We start from the raw sequence: 18,541 nt of genomic DNA, 5'->3' as shown, positions 1-18,541 counted from the left end.
ACACTCATGAAACTCACTTCTTTCTACTCTCTCTGTGGTTCCATCTTTCATCTGATTCCTCCAAACAGACACACACCTGAAGCTCATATTGCTGTTACACCATGAGGAAGAATAAAAATCAGTTTTATTGAATTCACTTCATGTCATGAGCATCAATGAAAAAACAATGAGAGGCCGAGTTTGGTAATTCATGGAAACAACATTGTCATCAGCATAGAGAATCACATCAACATGATCTCAAAACTGAATCAGTGATAATTAAAGTAAATAAAACATGATACATGAAAATGAATGTGGTTAACACACACACACACACACGTTTGTACAGCCATAGTTGTGTGGACACTCATTGACATAATGCATTTCGTAGCCCCTTATCCTAACCCTAACCCTAACCAAAACAAAGCCTCACCTGAAAGAAATGTTTTTGCACTTTTACTTTTTTCAGTAACAACAACATGGCCAAGAAAACACTGTTTCCCCTCATTAGGACCAGAAAAAGGTCCCCACAAGGCACATCGTGCCAGGTTTTCCTATCCTTGTGGGGACATTTGGTCCCCACAAGGATAGGAAAATGCACACACACACACACACACACACACACACACACACACACACACACACACACACACACACACACACACACACACACACTCAGCATGTTTGTGTCGTGTTTTTGAGTGATTATAAAAAGTATGTATGTTCTCCAATACAGGCAACAATAGTCACATGGATGAACCACAGTCACAGCATTTTTCCATTTTGCATCTGGGTATAAACTACACAGTGAATCATTATCAGTCCACTCCAGTGCGTCTGTCTCCCCCCACAACATACCTTGCAAAGTTATATAGAAGTGATCAAACATGTTTCACATTTTCTTTCCAAAAATCTCTCAAGTAAACTTCATTTCCCTGAAGATCGTCCCTACATTATTTAGTACAAATTATATTTGAATTAACATTTGGAAAAAAGTGCATTTTAAATCATTTAAGATTTTTTTTTTTCTAAATCTGTCTGCTGATCCATAACATGCAAACTACCAGATATGCAGTTTTCTTTCTTGTTTGTAACTCTACCTGTGGAGAATAAGAAAAACCCTTCATTGTGCTGCCCTCTGCTGGTTAAATGACACTGTCTCAATCCTCTGATGAGTTTCTTTGTTTAGTTTTTTTTCTCAGTTGTTTTGGTGCATTTTCTCACATCACTTTCTACATTTGCACAGCAGTGAATACATTTCTCAAAACAATTCCAACAAACCACAAAACCCAGTTGATGATCTGCATGAGCCTGTCACTTGTTCAAAATGGACAGTTCATTCCTGAAAAGCAAGTTTTCCTGTCAGTGAAAGTGTCAGTGTCTTCAAGATGAAAAGTCTTGTCTGTTCAAAGGATCAGTGAGCCGAATCTGGTTCCCTCTAGTCCCCTGTGATCAGCCCCATCACTTATTGTAAGGGGAGGACTTTGGGGGTCCCCCACTTTGGGGGTCAGATGTAGGTGGGGGTGGCCTGATGGCTGTGGGTGGTTGGCGCTGCCTTGGGGTGGGGGTCAGGGCTCCTTCGCTGGGGGTTGTCCTCGTGTTTGGTCTGGATGGGGGGGTGGATGTTGGGGCTGCCTGGCAGCGGCAGGGCGGGAGCTCCAGGGGCCCTGGATCAGTGGGTGCCGGCTAATGTCCGTTGGCCGGGGTGCTCTGGGGTGTGTGGGACTGGGGGCCCTGGGTCCTGGTGCAAGGGGGCTGTCCCCTTCCATGAGGGCGGGGGGTCGACCTGGCTGGGGGGCTCGGGTGTGCTGCTGCGGGCCTGGGTCGGAGGGCCCTGACAAGATGTAGAGTAACTACAGAGGAGCTGTAGAGTCACTTAGAGGATATTTAGAGTTTCTATGGAGATGTTTAGTCACTGAGAACAAATGTAGACACACAATAGTCTATTGTGAGTCTGCATACTTACTCTATTGTCAATAGAGTAAGTACAGAGTCACTTAGGAGATATAGTTTCAAAACAAACTGGACGTAGAGTCACTATAGAGGAGGTATAGAGCAACTACGAGGAGCTGTAGAGTTACTATAGAGATGTAGAGTCACTGCTTCATTTGCAGTTTGAATGAAGCAGATTTGAGAACTATTACAGGAGGGTACAGAATTACATTTTTTTCTGATTTTCTCCATGAAAAGGTTTTTTAATGTTTATCTGGTCATGAATTGAGTCTCTGCTGTCTGAAAAGACCTCGGTAGTTAGGTGTAACATGTGAACTGTATTGATACCAAATTAGGTGATGAGGGTTTTTCCATTCAGTGGTTATGGCAGTGAATATTGTAAAGAGCTTTAAACCCCATTCAGTATGTCACAGACACGACACTCAATGGTAAACTGATGAGTCCTCTTCATTTCTTAGATATAACTCTACATTCCACTAAACACATTCAGTGTGGACATTATATGTGTCATCAGCAAAAAATGAAGAGTTTGATCGATCAAATTGACTGGTGTGACTGGCTCAGTTGGTAGAGAAGGTTTTCTGGCATTCAGAGTGTTGGTTCAATTCCCACATGTGAAAGTGTCCTTGTGCAAGACACTGAGCCCCGAACCGCTGCCAGTGGATGGACTGAGTGCTTGCATGGCAGATGCCTCCACTGGTGAGTGAATGTGATGAACAGTGGAAAGCACTGTCAGTTTGGTCCATGTCTGAAATAAACATTGTGTTATGGCTGATATTTACCAAGATCAATACTGGTTTACATGCAAGATGATTTTATATGCTGAAAATCATGCGAACATTCATTATGATAAAGTAATGAATTTCTTTATTTTCCACAACTTCAAATGCAAAATATAAAACAAATTTAATTAAATAAGTAGTTAGTTTTATAATAACTTTAAAACTTGCAACAAGTTCCTCCATCAAAGTTCAGTTTAACTTTAAAGTTTTTAATCACTAATTAAAACACCTTGAAGAGGTTTTATAACTTCAATTACTTTCAACTGAAATCAGAGAAATAGTCTAAATCAGAAATATCACAACATGTCCTGACAACATTCTCACTGAGCAAACTCGATAACAGAACTGGAGTCAGTGGAGATTTATTTTACAACTTAGATTGTAAAGTTAAAGTTCAAACAGTGAAACAATATTTAGTGGAAGGAAACGGACAAAACAGTCCTGTTCTAGACTTTTAAGTTCAAACCAAAACCAGTCATGCCAACTCTCATCAATTAAACTAATCAATCAGAAACATCAGAACCATGGCTGAACAGCAACTTGTTTTTAAAGCAACTCTAAACCCACAGATTGGTAACTAGATGGAAATAAAAATCAGCTGGTAATATTGAAGAAGTTTATCACTGATTCCAATATCATGCATACATGAATCTTACATCTCTAGTAAATATGGATCAGTAAAGATGTTTTTAGTCATGAATGGCTGAATAATGACAGATGTGTTTTATCACGATCCAGTAAGAAGCTTTTATAGACTCAGCAACAGGCAAACCTTCAGATTAAAAGCCCTGATAAAACTTTTTTAGACTTGAGATGTTGCCTCCAGTAATCAGCAGACACTGAACATGAAGGAACCCACATGAGGGGATGACTGGGTGAGGGTTGAATTCCCACAGTGACCGGCCCGGTCGGTTAAATAACCCTCCTGGTTCTCTCCCTGCTCTCCTCGCTGTTTTCCAGCTGCTCCCCTCCAGCCTTCTTCCGCTGTTTCCTCCTCCTCTCTGTTTTGCTCCGGCCCTGGGAGGAGTGTGCGGGGGGAGCGGGGGGCGGGCGCGTCACTTGCGGGCTGTGCGGGGCTTCAGGCTGGGGAGCTGGACACTGAGGAGACATGAAGCGCTGTGGGACAGACATGGACTGGATGTGGACACTTCTGACTCTGGTCCTGAGCCTCCAGCCCTGTCCCGGGGCCCCCTCCTCCTTCGACCCCCTCCCGGGCTCCGCGCCCTCCGCGCCGCTCCACAGACACAGAACCAGGTAGGAGGAACCGGGACCGACTCCCCGGGCTTTGTGGGGCGGACGAGGGGCTGCTGGGGGCTTTCCACATCCAGATCCGGACCCTGGCTGGGGAGTCCGTCCTGACTTGTGCTCGTGTGTCTCTCAGGAACTGGTGCGCGTTCGTGGTGCAGCGGAACGTGAGCTGCACCGTGCAGGGGCGCGTGGAGAGCTTCCAGGAGCCCGTGGTGGCCGCGTGCCCGCCCTACCAGCACGACTGTCTGCAGCAAGTGACGTGAGTACACCTGTCCGGGGTCAGGGGTCACTGGGTCCGGGGTCAGAAGTCTGGGGTCAGTGGGTCCGGGATCAGGAGTCTGAGGTCAGTGGGTCCAGGGTCTGGGGTCAGTGGGTGTGGGGGTCTGGGGTCAGTGGGTGTGGGGGTCTGGGGTCAGGGGTCAGTGGGTCCGGGGAGCCACCCAAAAGCAAACAGCACGATAACAACTCCTTTATAAAATCAGAGGTTACTCAATAGGATTCAGTTTCTTTTTTTAAATAATCTTTCTGCTACAGTGGTTAAAAAAAGTAAATAATTACAATAAAAATAAAATAAAATTATTCCTCTCCCTGAAACCTTTATGACCCAGACAGATGTTTTCTTTTCCTCTTTATTACAAATAAAGTTCAGCTGAAGTCACAAAACATATTTAACCTTTAAAACAAAGAGATCACAGCTCAGAACGTTTCGATATCTATATATAGTTATCAATACCAGTAACTGGCTTTGGCTGCATTGAAGTTTTGCAACTATCATTTAGGTTTAAAAAATGACTTGTTTTCAACATTTTAGCTTCTTCCACTGTTTTGGCTCTTCTTACATCTGTCTGACTGTTTTTTTTTTTCCATTTTTAAAATCTCTTCTTGTTTGATAATTGAATACGTTTGAATGTTTGGGTCTTTTTAACTGACTTGAGTTTGATCCTTTCGCAAATCTTCAGCTCTGTGATTGTATAAATCCAGAGAAAGTCAGCTGAGGAGGAAAGTTTCCTGGAAGCCGGAGTGTTTCCAGCAGTGTGAGCCGTGAGGAGATGGAGGCTGTGTGTTATCACGTGAGCTCCAGCCTGGAGCAGCTCGCTCTGCTGCCGCGGTATTCATGGACTTTTCCACCAGGCTTTCAGTTTCTTTTAGTTTCTGTCTGAGCCGACTTATCAGCAGCAGAGGGAAATGTGAGGCGGTGAATGTTTTAGACATCAACTTTCCAGATGGGGAGCGGGACATGACCCCTGAGTTGAAGGAACTGATGTCATCTATTGTTTCTGAGGGAGCCCTTTCTCTGGACGGAGAGCAACATTTCTCTTTTACAAATGACTAAAACAAACAGACTCTGTGGGGATTCCAGGAAATAACTCTTTTCACAAACTTTCATCACTGAATTATTTCTTCTTCTGTGTTTAACAACATAACTGATCATTTGGAAGTCAGAATATAAGTTTTTGTTGGGTTTTATTAAGGAAAGTTACCATTTTTTGTGACGTCTGTCTCGTTTAATAGATACAAAACTCGGTTTCGACCCACGTACAAGACTGCCTACAAGACCGTGACAGAGCTGGAGTGGAGATGCTGTCCTGGTTTCCAGGGACCGTCATGTCAAAACCTCAAACCGTCTGCAGATGGACAAACGGTGGCGGGATCACAGCCCTTCCTTCCATCGGGTCACGGATATACAACCAGACACATTCAGAGTATGGAAACATTTCTGCTTCCAGAGATACAGGATGTGAAGTATTTAAAAATGGTTTGAAATGATTAGTCTGGCATCGTGTAGATCCTCGAGGTAGTCTGTCCTCAAGAGAAGTGAAAGGTGTTAGAGCACAGGGAACAACATTAACAGAAACCTTTACTAACTGAAACCTTCCAAAGAGGAGGACAGTCTGGACACCGCTGTGACTCACCCATCACTTTAATACAGCTTCTCTGAACTGCATTTCTCTCTTTAGTGTAAACTGTTGATGTAAACACCATCCTTTAACCCTGTGTAACGATACAAACAAAGCGTTTTTCCATGATTTCAGGGCCGGAGCGCAGAGAGACGGCACACCATGAGACCAGACACGGCGGGACGGATAAAGTGCAGCTTCTGGAAGGCGAAGTTCGGCGTCTCTCGCAGACGGTCCTGGATCTCCAGTCGGCATTGACGGGGTTGACGACCACCCTCCGCACAGATCTGCAAGACGACACAAAGAACATGCTGGTGACTCTTCTGAACAACATGCGCCCCCCTGACGGGGCCACGGCGGCAGGAACAGAGGATACTCCAGCAGTGCTAGACGGTCATCAAGCAACCAGAGGAGGGATTGCAGGAGAGAAGGCCCTGGAAAAGGTCATCGCCCGGATGGATGATATCAGTAATGCCTTGAAAAGCAAAGATGAAGCTCTGGAGGACTTGAGGGGGATTGCAACAAATCACGAGGGGCAGATCCGTGTCCTGATGGACGCCTCTCAGGCTCAGACTCTGGCCGTTGCAGATTTCGAGGCCATGCAGAGTTACATTGATGGAAAATTTGAGAAACTGAAGAAAGAGCTGGACCTGAAAGTGGAGGAGGAAGTGGCCAAAGTCCAGAGCTCATGGAGAGACAAAATCCAGGCGGTGCAGAAGACCTGTGAAGACAGCGATGATCAAGTTGTGCTCAGAATGACCAAGGTACTGGAAACCAAAGAGGCTGAGCTGAGAAAGGAGATCCGGGCACTGCGCTTGGACATGGCTGCTTCAGACGGACCTGTTCGAACGCAGAGGCAGACAGATCCGCCCCAAGAGGCCAAAGAGCACAGCGACCACAAGGACCTGTGGCGAGAGATCGACCGCATCGCAGAGGCTCACCGCATCCTCAACGTCCGCATAGACAATGAGCTGGCTCACCTCTCCGCGCCTCAGGAAGCCAGCGACGTTGGAGTGTGGATTGAGGAGTTGGAGGCTCGTATAAATATCACAGAACAAAATGCAGAAACACACTGTTTCTACATCGAAGAGAAGCTGACTAAAACAATTTCAGAGGAAGTGGCAAAACTTCAGAAACTTCTAGAAGGACGGTTGAATGGCATGGAGGAGCAGTTCACAAGCGTGCTGGCAGAAATGAGCAACAGCTCCTTCCTGAGCATGCTGGGAGACTCTGTGGATGTCAGTAGCCAGAGTCTGGAGGACAAGGTCCGTGCTCTTGAAGAGATGTGCTCCGTGGGATGTTCAAAGTCTGGAATTACTGCAGGTGGAGAAAGTTCAGCTCCCGCAACATACGGGTCAGGAAACACTTTGAAGGACGTGAAGCAGCACCAGAGTGACTTGAACGTTCTGAGCACAGATGTCAGGTTCAACACGGACAAGCTGAGGCAGCTGGACGATCACGTCCAAAGATTTGAGACACGTGTGAAGACAATGGAGCATTTTCAGAAAGGACTGATCAATCTCCAAGAGAATGTGCTTGGTCTTGCTGGAACTGTGAGCTGGATCAATGGTTCCCTGAACAGATACAGGCAGGACATGCATCAAATTAGCTCAACATGCTGCAGTGCAAACCAGGGCGGCTCTGAAAGCCACCGGCAGAACAGCTGGGCTTCAGGTGGATCCACCAACCACCAGGTGGAGGAGCTGAAGTCGAGACTGGACAGCCTCAGTCGGCAGATGTCCTCTGAGCTGCAGCGCTGCACACAGGGCACTCTGGGCGTGTCTGCCATAGATGGACGTGTAAGCAAACTGGAACAGGTGTGTGGAAGGTTAGATATGATCTTGGGGAACATCAGAGACCTGAAAGACGGACTGGAGAGGCACGTCAGCAGTCTGTGGCACTCTATCGGTAGGATGAACAACACCAGCAAGGCGAACGGCGCAGACCTGGCGAATCTGCAGAACTCCCTACAGAGGCTTCAGACACAGCTGTCTGCCATGGCCAGACATGTCTTGAAGGACGTGGCTGCTAAAGAGCCAGGTAAGTGAGCAGTTTGTGTTTATTTTAATGTCATGGTCGGTTGAGCCAAATCAAACCTGCATTTCAGTCTTATTCATGGAGCACCAACATGGCCGTCCCATTCCTCTGTAAATTCAAATCCTGAGACCAGCGACAGCAATCCCACCAGCAGGCTACTGCTTACAAACAGCCTGAAGATGAAAACGCTCTGTTATTCGCCATTCATTTCAGAAAGGTGAAGGGTTGAATATGTGTCTCCTGCCGTGGAGAGCAAACTGTCAATCTGTCACATTGGTCTCCTCCAGCTGTGAGTTAGGAGTCATCTAAAGAGACTGTTTGATTTACTGCAAATTTAAATGAGATGAAAACGTTTATTTCCACATGATCCAGTAAAAGTTTGATGAAACCACTGCAGACGGCTGGTTTCAGACCAACACAGTAGTATTCTTCCTGGTTCAGGTGGTTCAGACAGATCAGGTGGGGTTCAGGTGGATCAGGTAGGTACCAGTGCTATATGATTTGGATAAAAGTCTCTAAGAAGGTGGAGTTTTAAAGGCGTCTGCTCTGTGAGTGACTGCAGCATGCTGGAGACTGGTGGATCAGCTGGTCTGTCCGTCTGCTTCTGCTGCTGGGCGGAGACTCTTAACGGCGTCTCTCTTTCAGCGTGTGAGCTAACCATTGCTGGGCTTCATTAGCGAGTAGCATTTTCATGATGACGATTAGCTTCAAATTGCATTTAAAAACCAGTCAGCAGTTCAGTGTTCACTGAAAAGACCCAAACCAGGAAGCTCTGAACTCATGAGGCTGTCAAGTGGGATTTCCATCTGTGTAAACACAAACTTTTCCTGGAGATAATCCTCCATATAATGCATTCTGCTTGCCTGGTTTACAACGGAGGCTTGGAAGGAAGGATCCGATCCCACGAATGGCTGCAGGGTATTTCCCAGAGTGGGAGGACACGGGTTCACTGGGCCTCCACACTGTCATTCAATCTGCCCGGGCACCGAGATCCAGAGGCCCACAGCCCACATTTCCTGTGGCTCACATTCAGATTGCCCCAACAATTTCCACCCTTTTCCTTTTCCTTTTTTTTTTCTCATCTGGGGAATGAGACGAGTAAATAGAGCCTGAAACTATAAGTTTTAACTGCAGTGCTGCTGAGAACTCCCCCGGCTCCAACATGGTTCTTTCACCATGACATAGCCTTTATTATTCATACCACAGCACTGCAGAACTCACTTCCCCCATCACACACACACACACACACACACACACACACACACACACACACACACACACACACACACACACACACACACACACACACACACACCCTCCTCCCTTTTCTCCTCACATACCAACCTCCAGAGATTCCCGTAGGGTGACCTCAGCCTGATGTGTACCGTCTGGTCCTCATTATGTTCCTGACTCACTGCCGGAGCCGGAGTCGGAGCTGGATCTGGATGGAGCGGGACTCCACCCCGGACCAGATGCTCCGGCTGCCCTCGGCCGTGATGTCATGGCGGGGCCTCATGATCGTGGTCGGCGCTGCCCTTTCTTACAGCATCGTCCCAAACAGTGGTGTAACCGAGCGCTGAGGAGAGATACAAGCATTTCCCTTCTGAGGTCTGATGTTTCCAGCATTGAAACATGACCTCATTACCTGGCGCCAGCCTCTCTCCCAGCGGGGGGGTGGGGAATCACCCGGCCCACCCTCTGACGTGGGACAGGCGCTCTTTCCTCATCTCTCTGTTATTTCTCCAGTCGTCCTCCATCACTCTACTCTGTAACTGGATCCATATAGTGAGCCGAGGTACCGCCTCATTAGCTAAACTCATCAGGAGCAGCCAATGCAACCAGAAAAACTCTCTGAAGCTGTGTGTCTGTGTGTGGTTTGAAATGACAGCAGCTCTAACTCACCCATCCTCCCCTCTCCTCACCTCTCCTCACCCATCCTCACCTCTTCTCGTGAACTCTGCTGCTGATTTCAAGAAGAACCCGCCTGTTTGCTGTTGTCAAACACAAGATCACAAACTTCAGTCTGGAGAGAAGCGTTCTGATGCTCTCTTCCACGCCGAGGCTCCAAAGCTTCATTTGAGGTCGTATAAATGCAGATAAGGTTCCAGCAGGAGAGCAGCGGAGGGTGTGGTGCAGGTCTCCTCTGGGGTAGGGCAGTGAGTGGTTCTGGACCCTGTGGGGTTCGACTCTGTCGTCTGGCTGCTGTGGGGACTGCATGTCTGGGTCTTCTCCACAGGCTGAGCGGAGCCTCGCCGGAGCGGAGAGCGACCAGTGGAGCGCTCGCCATTGAGCGTATGATGGAGATGTTGGAACACTATTTGACCAGATATCCATCTGATAAAAACACTCTGTGAGGGGCTGAAGACTGCTCATGTCACAGATACAGAATAATCCACTTCACCTGGCGTCCGTGTAGACCAGGACTGAACGTGCATCGCTTTATATGGCATCCATGATGCTTTTAATATGATTGTTTTCAATCAGATTGTAAAAAAATCCCATGTAAACTGGGCCAGTGCAGAGGGTTCAGCTTGGACTAGCATAGAAACTGGCTTCAGTAAAGGAGGGACCGCTCTTCCCCTCCCCCATAGCCCCCCTGCCTTACCTCACTCCACTTCACATAACAATAGGCCTTTGTGAGGTGATGTGTGAGGGGTGTCGTAGATAACTCCCAGATGGACGACTCCCAGAAACCCAGTTTACATGAGTTTTCTTTTCAATCTGATTGAAACGCATATTGAAATGCATATTAAACGCACTTACGATCCACTTTCAACGCTTGTATACCAGGGCCCCGGCTAAAGTGGATTATACGGCGTCCTCCCAAATGGACAACGTATCAGTAGGCACGCTTACACCGGCCAAAAAAACCTCCGCATAATCAGATTGTAAATGTGTCATATAAACACCCAAGTGGATCCGCATGGCACGGTGCGGATTATATTTCAGATCCGTTTGTACAAGGTAGTAAAAATATAATATATAATCCCAGAATATAATCCGCTCCGAGTGAAGCGGATCCACTCAGGTGTTCATATGACACATTTACAAACCGCTTCATGTTACATTCCGATTATAAGGAGGATTTTTTCCATCTTGTAAACCTGCCTAGATGGAGGACTCCATTGCTGAGGCTGCTTTCACAAAAACATAGTCTGGGACTCGGTTCAGGCTGGTTGGTGGGGGGTCGAGAATTTCCACACCTTCATTTGATTAGGTTTGCTTGCACACTGCCCCTACAGGTCATCTGAGGAAGTAAACCTGCCCCCACAGGTCATCATAGGTATTGCTGTTTAGCTAGCTGTTTTAGCCATTTTTGCTGATTAGCTCTACCTTCATAGTTTTTTCATTTGCTCTCCTATAAACTGAAAATAAAGGAGAGGACCATGGTAGCTGCTCTGTACTAGGGGTGTCAATGTCTATGCATGTAAATGCTTACATGGATAACAAATCATGACCATTTGGAAATATCAATAACCATGTGCACATAATTTTTTCCTCCTCGTCCTCGTTCATTTCTCACCAACATATATAGTATTTTTAGGGGTGATAATGTTGCCTGAAAGCTTCTGCTAGTTACATGCCTACATAATAGATGCACAATAGATGCATGTTACTTTTAAAAAAGAACCCAGCCACAGTCAGTGTTGTGTTCAAGTTAACTCTGATACACGACGAAGGCTAACGAGAAGCGGATCACTTTGTGGCTGTTTTTCAGGCAAACAAGTGGAAATAGATGGAGACTGTGTCAGGTAAAGCTGGTTTACAGCAGCAGCACGGGATCCACCAGAGACCAGCTGCCATGGAAACACCCCAGCAAGCTGGAGGGAGAGACGCTGCTGCCAGCATCAGCACTGGCTAGCTGCTAGCAGTTCACAGGCTAGCATGAGGGATTTCACATACAAGTCCAAAAAAATAAGACAAGGCACATAATGAACATATCAGCAACTTAACAGCTGAAACGGTGGCCCTCGGCATGCAGCCTGTGTCAGTGGTTGAGGATGGAATCAATGCTTTTGTCTGATACCTCATGATAACTACTGATTTATTTACAATATGAGGTATTTCAGTGGAGACAGAACCCTCTAGTGGTTATTTAATGCAACTGTAATAGAAAAAGATCACAAATCTCTGATGTGTAACCGGGTACATGTTGGTTAGAAGTCCTGGTCACATGTGTAGAAAACACTGTTAACATTGACACCCCTAGTCTGCACCGTGTAGGAATCAGTGTGACCTAGCCTTTAGCTGAACTGAGCAAACCAGCACCATGACCTCTTACTGTTGGGAAATGGACACACTTAGTCCAGGTTAGGATGCATTACCTGCTTCACCTGATCACTCTGGGGGAAAAAAAACATTGTTCAGACTCCCTCAGTTTGTTGTGGCATGTTGGTGGGTGGTTATACCAGGCGGAGAGCTGAAGTGTTGTTCTTCAGAGATTATCCGATCTTGAACGATCGTTAGATACGGAGGTGAGTGTTAGTTGCAGTGACTCAGTACTTCCTCTGGTGGTAAAACAAACAGTTGTATGAGACAGGATTGCAAAAGTTTAGCGCCTCAGTAACACGATACATGCATGATATCACTGTGTTGGCTGCTTTGAGTTGAGCACAACTGAGTTAAATACACGAAAACAGAAAGCAGCAGAAAGACTGATGGTGAGTGATCAACCTCTGTGATGTAGTTTTTTCCTCTTATTTTCGATCTGCTTCTTCTCCTCCCTTTGCTTGGATCTGAGCCCAGTCCAGCTCAAATAACTGTCAAACCTTTTTTCACCTCCTGTCTCTCTCTTCACTCCCTGCTCGCTCTTTTTCCCCAACATTTTTTTTCTTGACGTTGTCCTTCCAAGAAAACCAGAGGACTTCTCCCTCCTGCTCCACCCACAGATGAGGCACTGTGAGAAGTTAAAGAAATAAATAGAGTTGGAGGCGAGCTGTGGAAACACAAGGAAAACATCCACATTGAAGACTTGAGGAGTTCAAGCTTGTGCTTGGCAGCAATAGAAATGAGAGCTTTGAGGCTGCAGGAGGAGCTGAGAGACCATCTGGACCTCTTCAGAGGGGACCAGCGGTCCAACAGGACCCTCTGTCTGCTTATCAACCCGAGCTGTCACCTGCAGGACCACAGAGGTGTTTGACAGACCTCAGATTTTTGGACGGTTTAGATCATTTGTGGTCACCATATGGGCTTCTGCTGGTTCTTGGTGTCTCTTTGAGCTGATGGTATTTTGTGGTCAGTGTAGATTCCAGTCAGCTTTTAGTCCAGCTCTCATCACAGTCTGAATCCTGCAGCTGTGGAGCCATGTGGCACTGAGCCGTCTGTAGTGGCTGTGGAGTCCTCTGTAGAGGCTCGAGTCTAGATCCATCTGTAGCAGCTCTGAAGCCATCTGTAGAGGCTCTACACCCATTCCTAATGGCTCTGTGTTCTCCTGTAGTGGCTCCAGGAAACTGTCACGGAACTATATGGAAGTAAATATCCTTTTTTTTATATTATTTTATTTTAAATTCTTTTCTCTTTGCAGTTCAGACAGCTACATGAGACAAATGTGACGATTAGATTACAGAGTTTGTTACCAAAAGTGTGTCTGCCCACTGCAGCTGATCAGTTTTGAGTTTCAAACCCGAATCCCTGGGAGGACGAGGAAGGTTTCTGCTGCCTCACCTCTATGTCCAACATGTAGGGGGAAGAATTCCCAAGAAGTCACGGGGAAAGCGTCAAATGACACAAAAGATCAACGAGCTGAAATAAAAAACAGATGAAACCTTTTCACAAATTGTAACTTCAGTTAAATTTAGTTTGAAAGTAGAATTGTTTTGTGTATTAAACTTTAGGTTGGTGTGGTTATTAACCTGCCCGTTCTTTCATTGTGTCTGAGGGCTGCTGAAAACTTGAGTTTCCCTCAGGATTCATGCAGTCTGTCATTTGTCTGTCTGTCTGACCTTCTGTGGTGCAGAACAAGAAGTTAAAGCTTCGTCTTGGTGGTTCTAGATAAGCTTTCTTTCATTTGAAGTTCTCTTTTCAGTGATTTGAGGTTCCTATTGAATGCAGGAGTTTGACATTTGGATTGGATGTTTCTTTTTAACCCGGGACTTTATTTTCAGTGATCTGATGAAGGAAGCAGAGAAGGAGGATGTAACATTTCATGAATCAGGTTTTTCTTCAGCCTGCTGAAACTAAAATATCCTGGTTCGTGAACTCAAACCATCAGCCTTTGTTGTGAAGAGGCAGCGCCAGCCGTAGAGGACAGGGATTACATGTTTGCCAGGCTTTCTTTCAGCACAGCGAGGCTGCTAAAGTGCCTTCAGAGCACCAAAGACTAGAAGAGTGTCTGCTGAGGTTTACCTGCCCGTTCTGATCTGAAGTTACAGCCTGGACTCTGGATCAGGGAACCTCAGACAGGTGTTCAGGATTAGGGTTAGGGGTAGGCTACAGCAGTCTGAAAGAGGTCTGACCTGCCAGGCGAGACTGGATTCACTGCAGTGAAGCTGCTGTACCGCCTTAAGACTCACTGACACTCCACTGTAGATTCAAGCAGAAGAGTTTCTGTGTTCAGCAGTGTCACCTCAAGCAGATCTGTAGCTTATTTCTTCTTCTTGGTATTTCACCAGTACGTTGATTTGTCGACTGATCGGTGCCCAACTGCTGGAATTAATGAAAAATGTTTATTCCACTGTCTGAAGTTTGCAGTTTGATGCTCACGAATCTGTTTCCAAAGAGCAGAAATGAGCTTTCAGACTTTCACATAGTTACTAAATTAACTGCATTTTTATGGTCTTGCCACCAACTTTTTTTTTTTTTCCACAGGAATGACCTTGAGACCAGAGAGGCCGGCCTCTGTGCCAGATCCAGCTCAGACCAGGCCCAGAATCCCACAAATCCACATCCCTTTCATCATCCCTCCCCGGCCGGCCAGCCCCAGGCAGCCGGCCAGCCCCGGCCTGCCCAACACGCACACGCCAGTCCAGCCTGGCAACCCCGCTCTGCCTGGCGTTCCCATCAGGCCCGTGGTGGAGAAGGGCGAGGCCGGGCCCCCGGGGTACGTCCGCAGGGTGACGGTGCGCCGGGGCTCCGAGCACTCGTCCAGAGAGCCTTTGACGGGATTTGCTGGAGCGCCAGGTGAGGCGGATTCATTTTACAGATGTTATTTCAGCGAGTGAGCAGCAGAGAGCGCAGAAACCCAGTGTAACACACACACACACACACACACACACACACACACACACACACACACACACAAGAGGTCATGTTTATTTCATTATTTCATTTAGAAGATGCAGTGAATAGTGTGAGTGTGTGGATCAGTGCTGGCTGTAAGGCAACCAGTGTGTGCTGGCCTGACTGTGTGTGTGTGTGTGTGTGTGTGTGTGTGTGTGTGTGTGTGTGTGTGTGTGTGTGTGTGTGTGTGTGTGTGTGTGTGTGTGTGTGTGTGTGTGTGTGTGTGTGTTGATACCTGCAGCGCCTGCAGAAGTGAAGGGTGCCTGGACCGCCATCCATCACGCAGCAGGGGACTCTCCAGGTGACGGCCTTTCTGCAGCAGCGTCTTCACAGGAGTCAGAACAAAACGCTTCTGCTGGGTGAAGGAAGCAGTGCACTGATTACAGCAAAATGTGTGTGTGTGTGTGTGTGTGTGTGTGTGTGTGTGTGTGTGTGTGTGTGTGTGTTCAGGTTCAGTGGACAGTCCAGAGCAGTACTCCTTCTCTGCCGGCCTCACACAGCAGCCGTTCACCGGGGACTTCGGCATCATTCGCTTTAACAGGATCCTGCTGAACGACGGGGGGCACTACAGCCCCCACACAGGTACACACCAGTTATTGTTACAGACGACGGACTTCTGGCCTCAATAACTCTTCAGTGAACAGTCCTCAACACATAATCAGCTCCTTCACATCGGTGTGAGCTGGACGATCTGCTACAAACTCATTTCAGTCAAAAGCAGCTTTCTGTGGAGCAACAGGAATCAGTCTGGTGTCAGTGGAGTCAGAATGAAGGATTAATGTTTCAGCGTCACGCTGAGTCAACATGTTCCTGATTTTAGAGGAGAAAACAGGAGAAAACAGGAGGTTCTAGAGACTGGTTTAATGTGGAACTGAAGGAGAAGACCTGGTCTAAAGTAACTGCAGGTTCCTCGCAGTGGTTCTAGATGGTTACATCTTTTCTCTCTCAGGTGTTTTATCTGAGTTCAGAAGCAGAAAATTCCGACTCATCCAGACTTCTATTTTTTTCAAGACAAACTTCTAGTTTAACAAGTTGATCAGTTTCATCTGGTTTCACTGATCAGTAGGTTTGTGTTTCATCTGCAGAACAATGGAGTGTTTTCTGATGATGTTCCCTACAGGGAGCATGTGTAATGTGGAAGGTATATGTTCTAAAACAGAACCCTGTGGAACTCCATGTTTAACCTTAGTATGGGTCCTAAGACAGAACCCTGTGGAACTCCATGCTTCACATTAGCCTGAACTGAAGATCTGAACATCAGGCTGTAGTTTGAAATCAGACTGCGTAGTGGGACATCAGACTGGTTGGACGTCAGACTGGGTAGTGGGACATCAGACTGGTTGGACATCAGACTGGTTGGACGTCAGACTGGGTAGTGGGACATCAGACTGGTTGGACATCAGACTGGTTGGACATTAGAGTCTGTAGTTGGACATCAGACCAAGTGGTTGGACATCAGACTGGGTAGTGGGGCATCACCCTGTGTAGTTGAACACTAGAAGTCTGGCTTTGCACCAACAGGCTGAATGTTTCGTCCCCTCAGGGACGTTCACTGTGCCGGTGGACGGCCGGTACCTGATCTCCGGCGTGCTGACGGCCCGGCAGGGAGACCACGTGGACGCCGTGCTGTCCGTGTCCAACCGCAGCGTCCAGAGGCTGCGCAGCCCCGGGGGGCCGGCGGGGCCGCAGTGTGGCTGCGGGGACACCGTGTCCTTCAGCCTGGTCCTGCCCCTCAGGAAAGGAGATCGGGTGGGACTGGTGCGGACCGGAGGACAGCTGGCCACCACCGAGGCCCGAGAGATCCTGTCCACCTTCAGCGCCGTCCTGCTCTACGCCCCGCGGGCCAGCAGATAGCCACCGGGACAGGAGGGACAATGGACAATGTGGCGTCCTCGCCACCAAACACTACCACCTGGACGGTCGTAATATATTTGATCTTTACTCAGAACTTTTGTCAATGTTGTGTAAAAGTGTAAATGAACTTCAGAGTAATCCACCACTGTGCTTTAGACCAGACCTGGACCCCGAGGGACCCGCTGGAGGCCCCTGACCGGGTCCACAAACACCAATAAAAGGAACGTGAGACTACATAATGTGTGCAGTATTGCCTCAACTTTATTCTGAAGAGAGTAGGCTTATTTTGAAATCCGTCTTCACTGTGCTGCAACACAAGAGAGAAAACAGAACTGCCGACGTCCTCCGACCTGCTGCTGAGCAGCCGCACGTCCACCTGTCCTCATGTCCCCACATCCACACGTCCTCATGTCTTCATGTCCCCACATGCACACGTCCTCATGTCCCAATGTCCTCATATCCCAGCATCATATCCTGTCTACATGTCAATTCCTCCACGTTTCCAGGTCGTCTGCAGTGGCTCCCTGATGCTCTCAATGAATTGTTTTTATGTTATCTTTTTGTTACGAAATAAAAAAAAAAGGTGGGGGGGGGGGGGGGGTAAGTAACAGAAAAAGAAAAGCGAACTGGTGGTACCAATTGGATCTCCACATTCAGATCTTTGCAACTTTTACCCCTACAACATTTTACAAGACATGTTGACCACTTTAATCCAAATAAAATGCATACTCCGCCACAAAAAGTTTGTGAAACTACTGAAAACACAATAACACAGTGTAAGAGAGAGAGAATGTACAGTCCCTCTCGAGCAGCTGTAGAGTCACTATAGAAGAGATGTAGAGTTGCAGTAGAGTCGGTACGTATGTCTGGGAACAGACGATTGGACAAAGCAACATGGTAAATGTGTGCTGAACTAAGACTGACTGGACGATAGTGACTCGCTCCACCATCCTGTCAGAAAAGTAGATGTTTCCTTTCTTAGATTCCAGCACAGATTGTTGCAAAAGGCTGTTTTAATTCTTTTTGAGAAACTATTGCATAATGTTCATTTAACCTCTGATAACTGGCATTTTGCACTTTATGTCTTGAAAAGTTGCATTATTTCTCACAATGTTGCATCACCTTTAAAATGCTGATCCACTAAAATCAGCTCATTGTAAACTTTCACCCTTTTCTGACGTGCGGGTTTGTTTGAGAGCAGTGGATTTAAACTTTGACCCTGATATTTTTTTATTCTTTTATTAGGACAAAATACAAATATCCGAGCTCCAAACAGAGATGAATCCTCCTCATGATCCAGTGTTAATGTGACCTATTAAAGTATGTCAGTCTGCCAAAATAAAAGCACTATTTTTATGTGATATAGAAAATAAAATATTTTGTTTCTTTCAGTAACGATTATTTAAAAAAAATATGCCATTTAAGTTATAATAGAACTGACTGTGTTGAACACAAATTCAATTAAAATAGAATATATTTAATACACAACTTTACAAGTGTTCATTTTATCTACACACAGCCATAAACTCTCCAATAAGAACATATGTATACTTTTTTTTAAGTTTGGAAGAT

At 46.6% G+C, this 18,541-nt stretch overlaps 1 protein-coding gene across 1 annotated transcript; it reads left to right on the top strand.

Moving 5' to 3' along the window:
* The first annotated feature begins 3,793 nt into the window (after positions 1-3,793).
* LOC115385707 (EMILIN-2-like) lies at positions 3,794-17,489 on the top strand. Its single transcript, XM_030087767.1, has 8 exons — positions 3,794-3,968; positions 4,096-4,221; positions 5,475-5,665; positions 5,996-7,900; positions 14,705-15,016; positions 15,357-15,416; positions 15,566-15,697; positions 16,659-17,489. Exons 1-8 carry the CDS (start codon positions 3,823-3,825, stop codon positions 16,967-16,969), a joined length of 3,183 nt encoding a protein of 1,060 aa, XP_029943627.1. The 5' UTR covers positions 3,794-3,822; the 3' UTR covers positions 16,970-17,489.
* Positions 17,490-18,541: the final 1,052 nt, after the last annotated feature.

The sequence above is a fragment of the Salarias fasciatus genome, unplaced genomic scaffold (genome assembly GCF_902148845.1).
Source record: "Salarias fasciatus unplaced genomic scaffold, fSalaFa1.1, whole genome shotgun sequence".
Classification (NCBI taxonomy): domain Eukaryota; kingdom Metazoa; phylum Chordata; class Actinopteri; order Blenniiformes; family Blenniidae; genus Salarias; species Salarias fasciatus.
Note: the sequence above shows the minus strand (reverse complement) of the source record. Positions and strands in the feature narration are given on the sequence as shown.

What these genes read in the sequence shown, in the direction of transcription:
- LOC115385707 (XM_030087767.1), top strand. Translation starts at nt 3,823, where the DNA reads ATGAAGCGCTGTGGGACAGACATGGACTGGATGTGGACACTTCTGACT. An exon ending in CTCCACAGACACAGAACCAG is followed by an intron (nt 3,969 to 4,095) that starts GTAGGAGGAACC and finishes TGTGTCTCTCAG; the next exon opens with GAACTGGTGCGCGTTCGTGG. An exon ending in GACTGTCTGCAGCAAGTGAC is followed by an intron (nt 4,222 to 5,474) that starts GTGAGTACACCT and finishes CTCGTTTAATAG; the next exon opens with ATACAAAACTCGGTTTCGAC.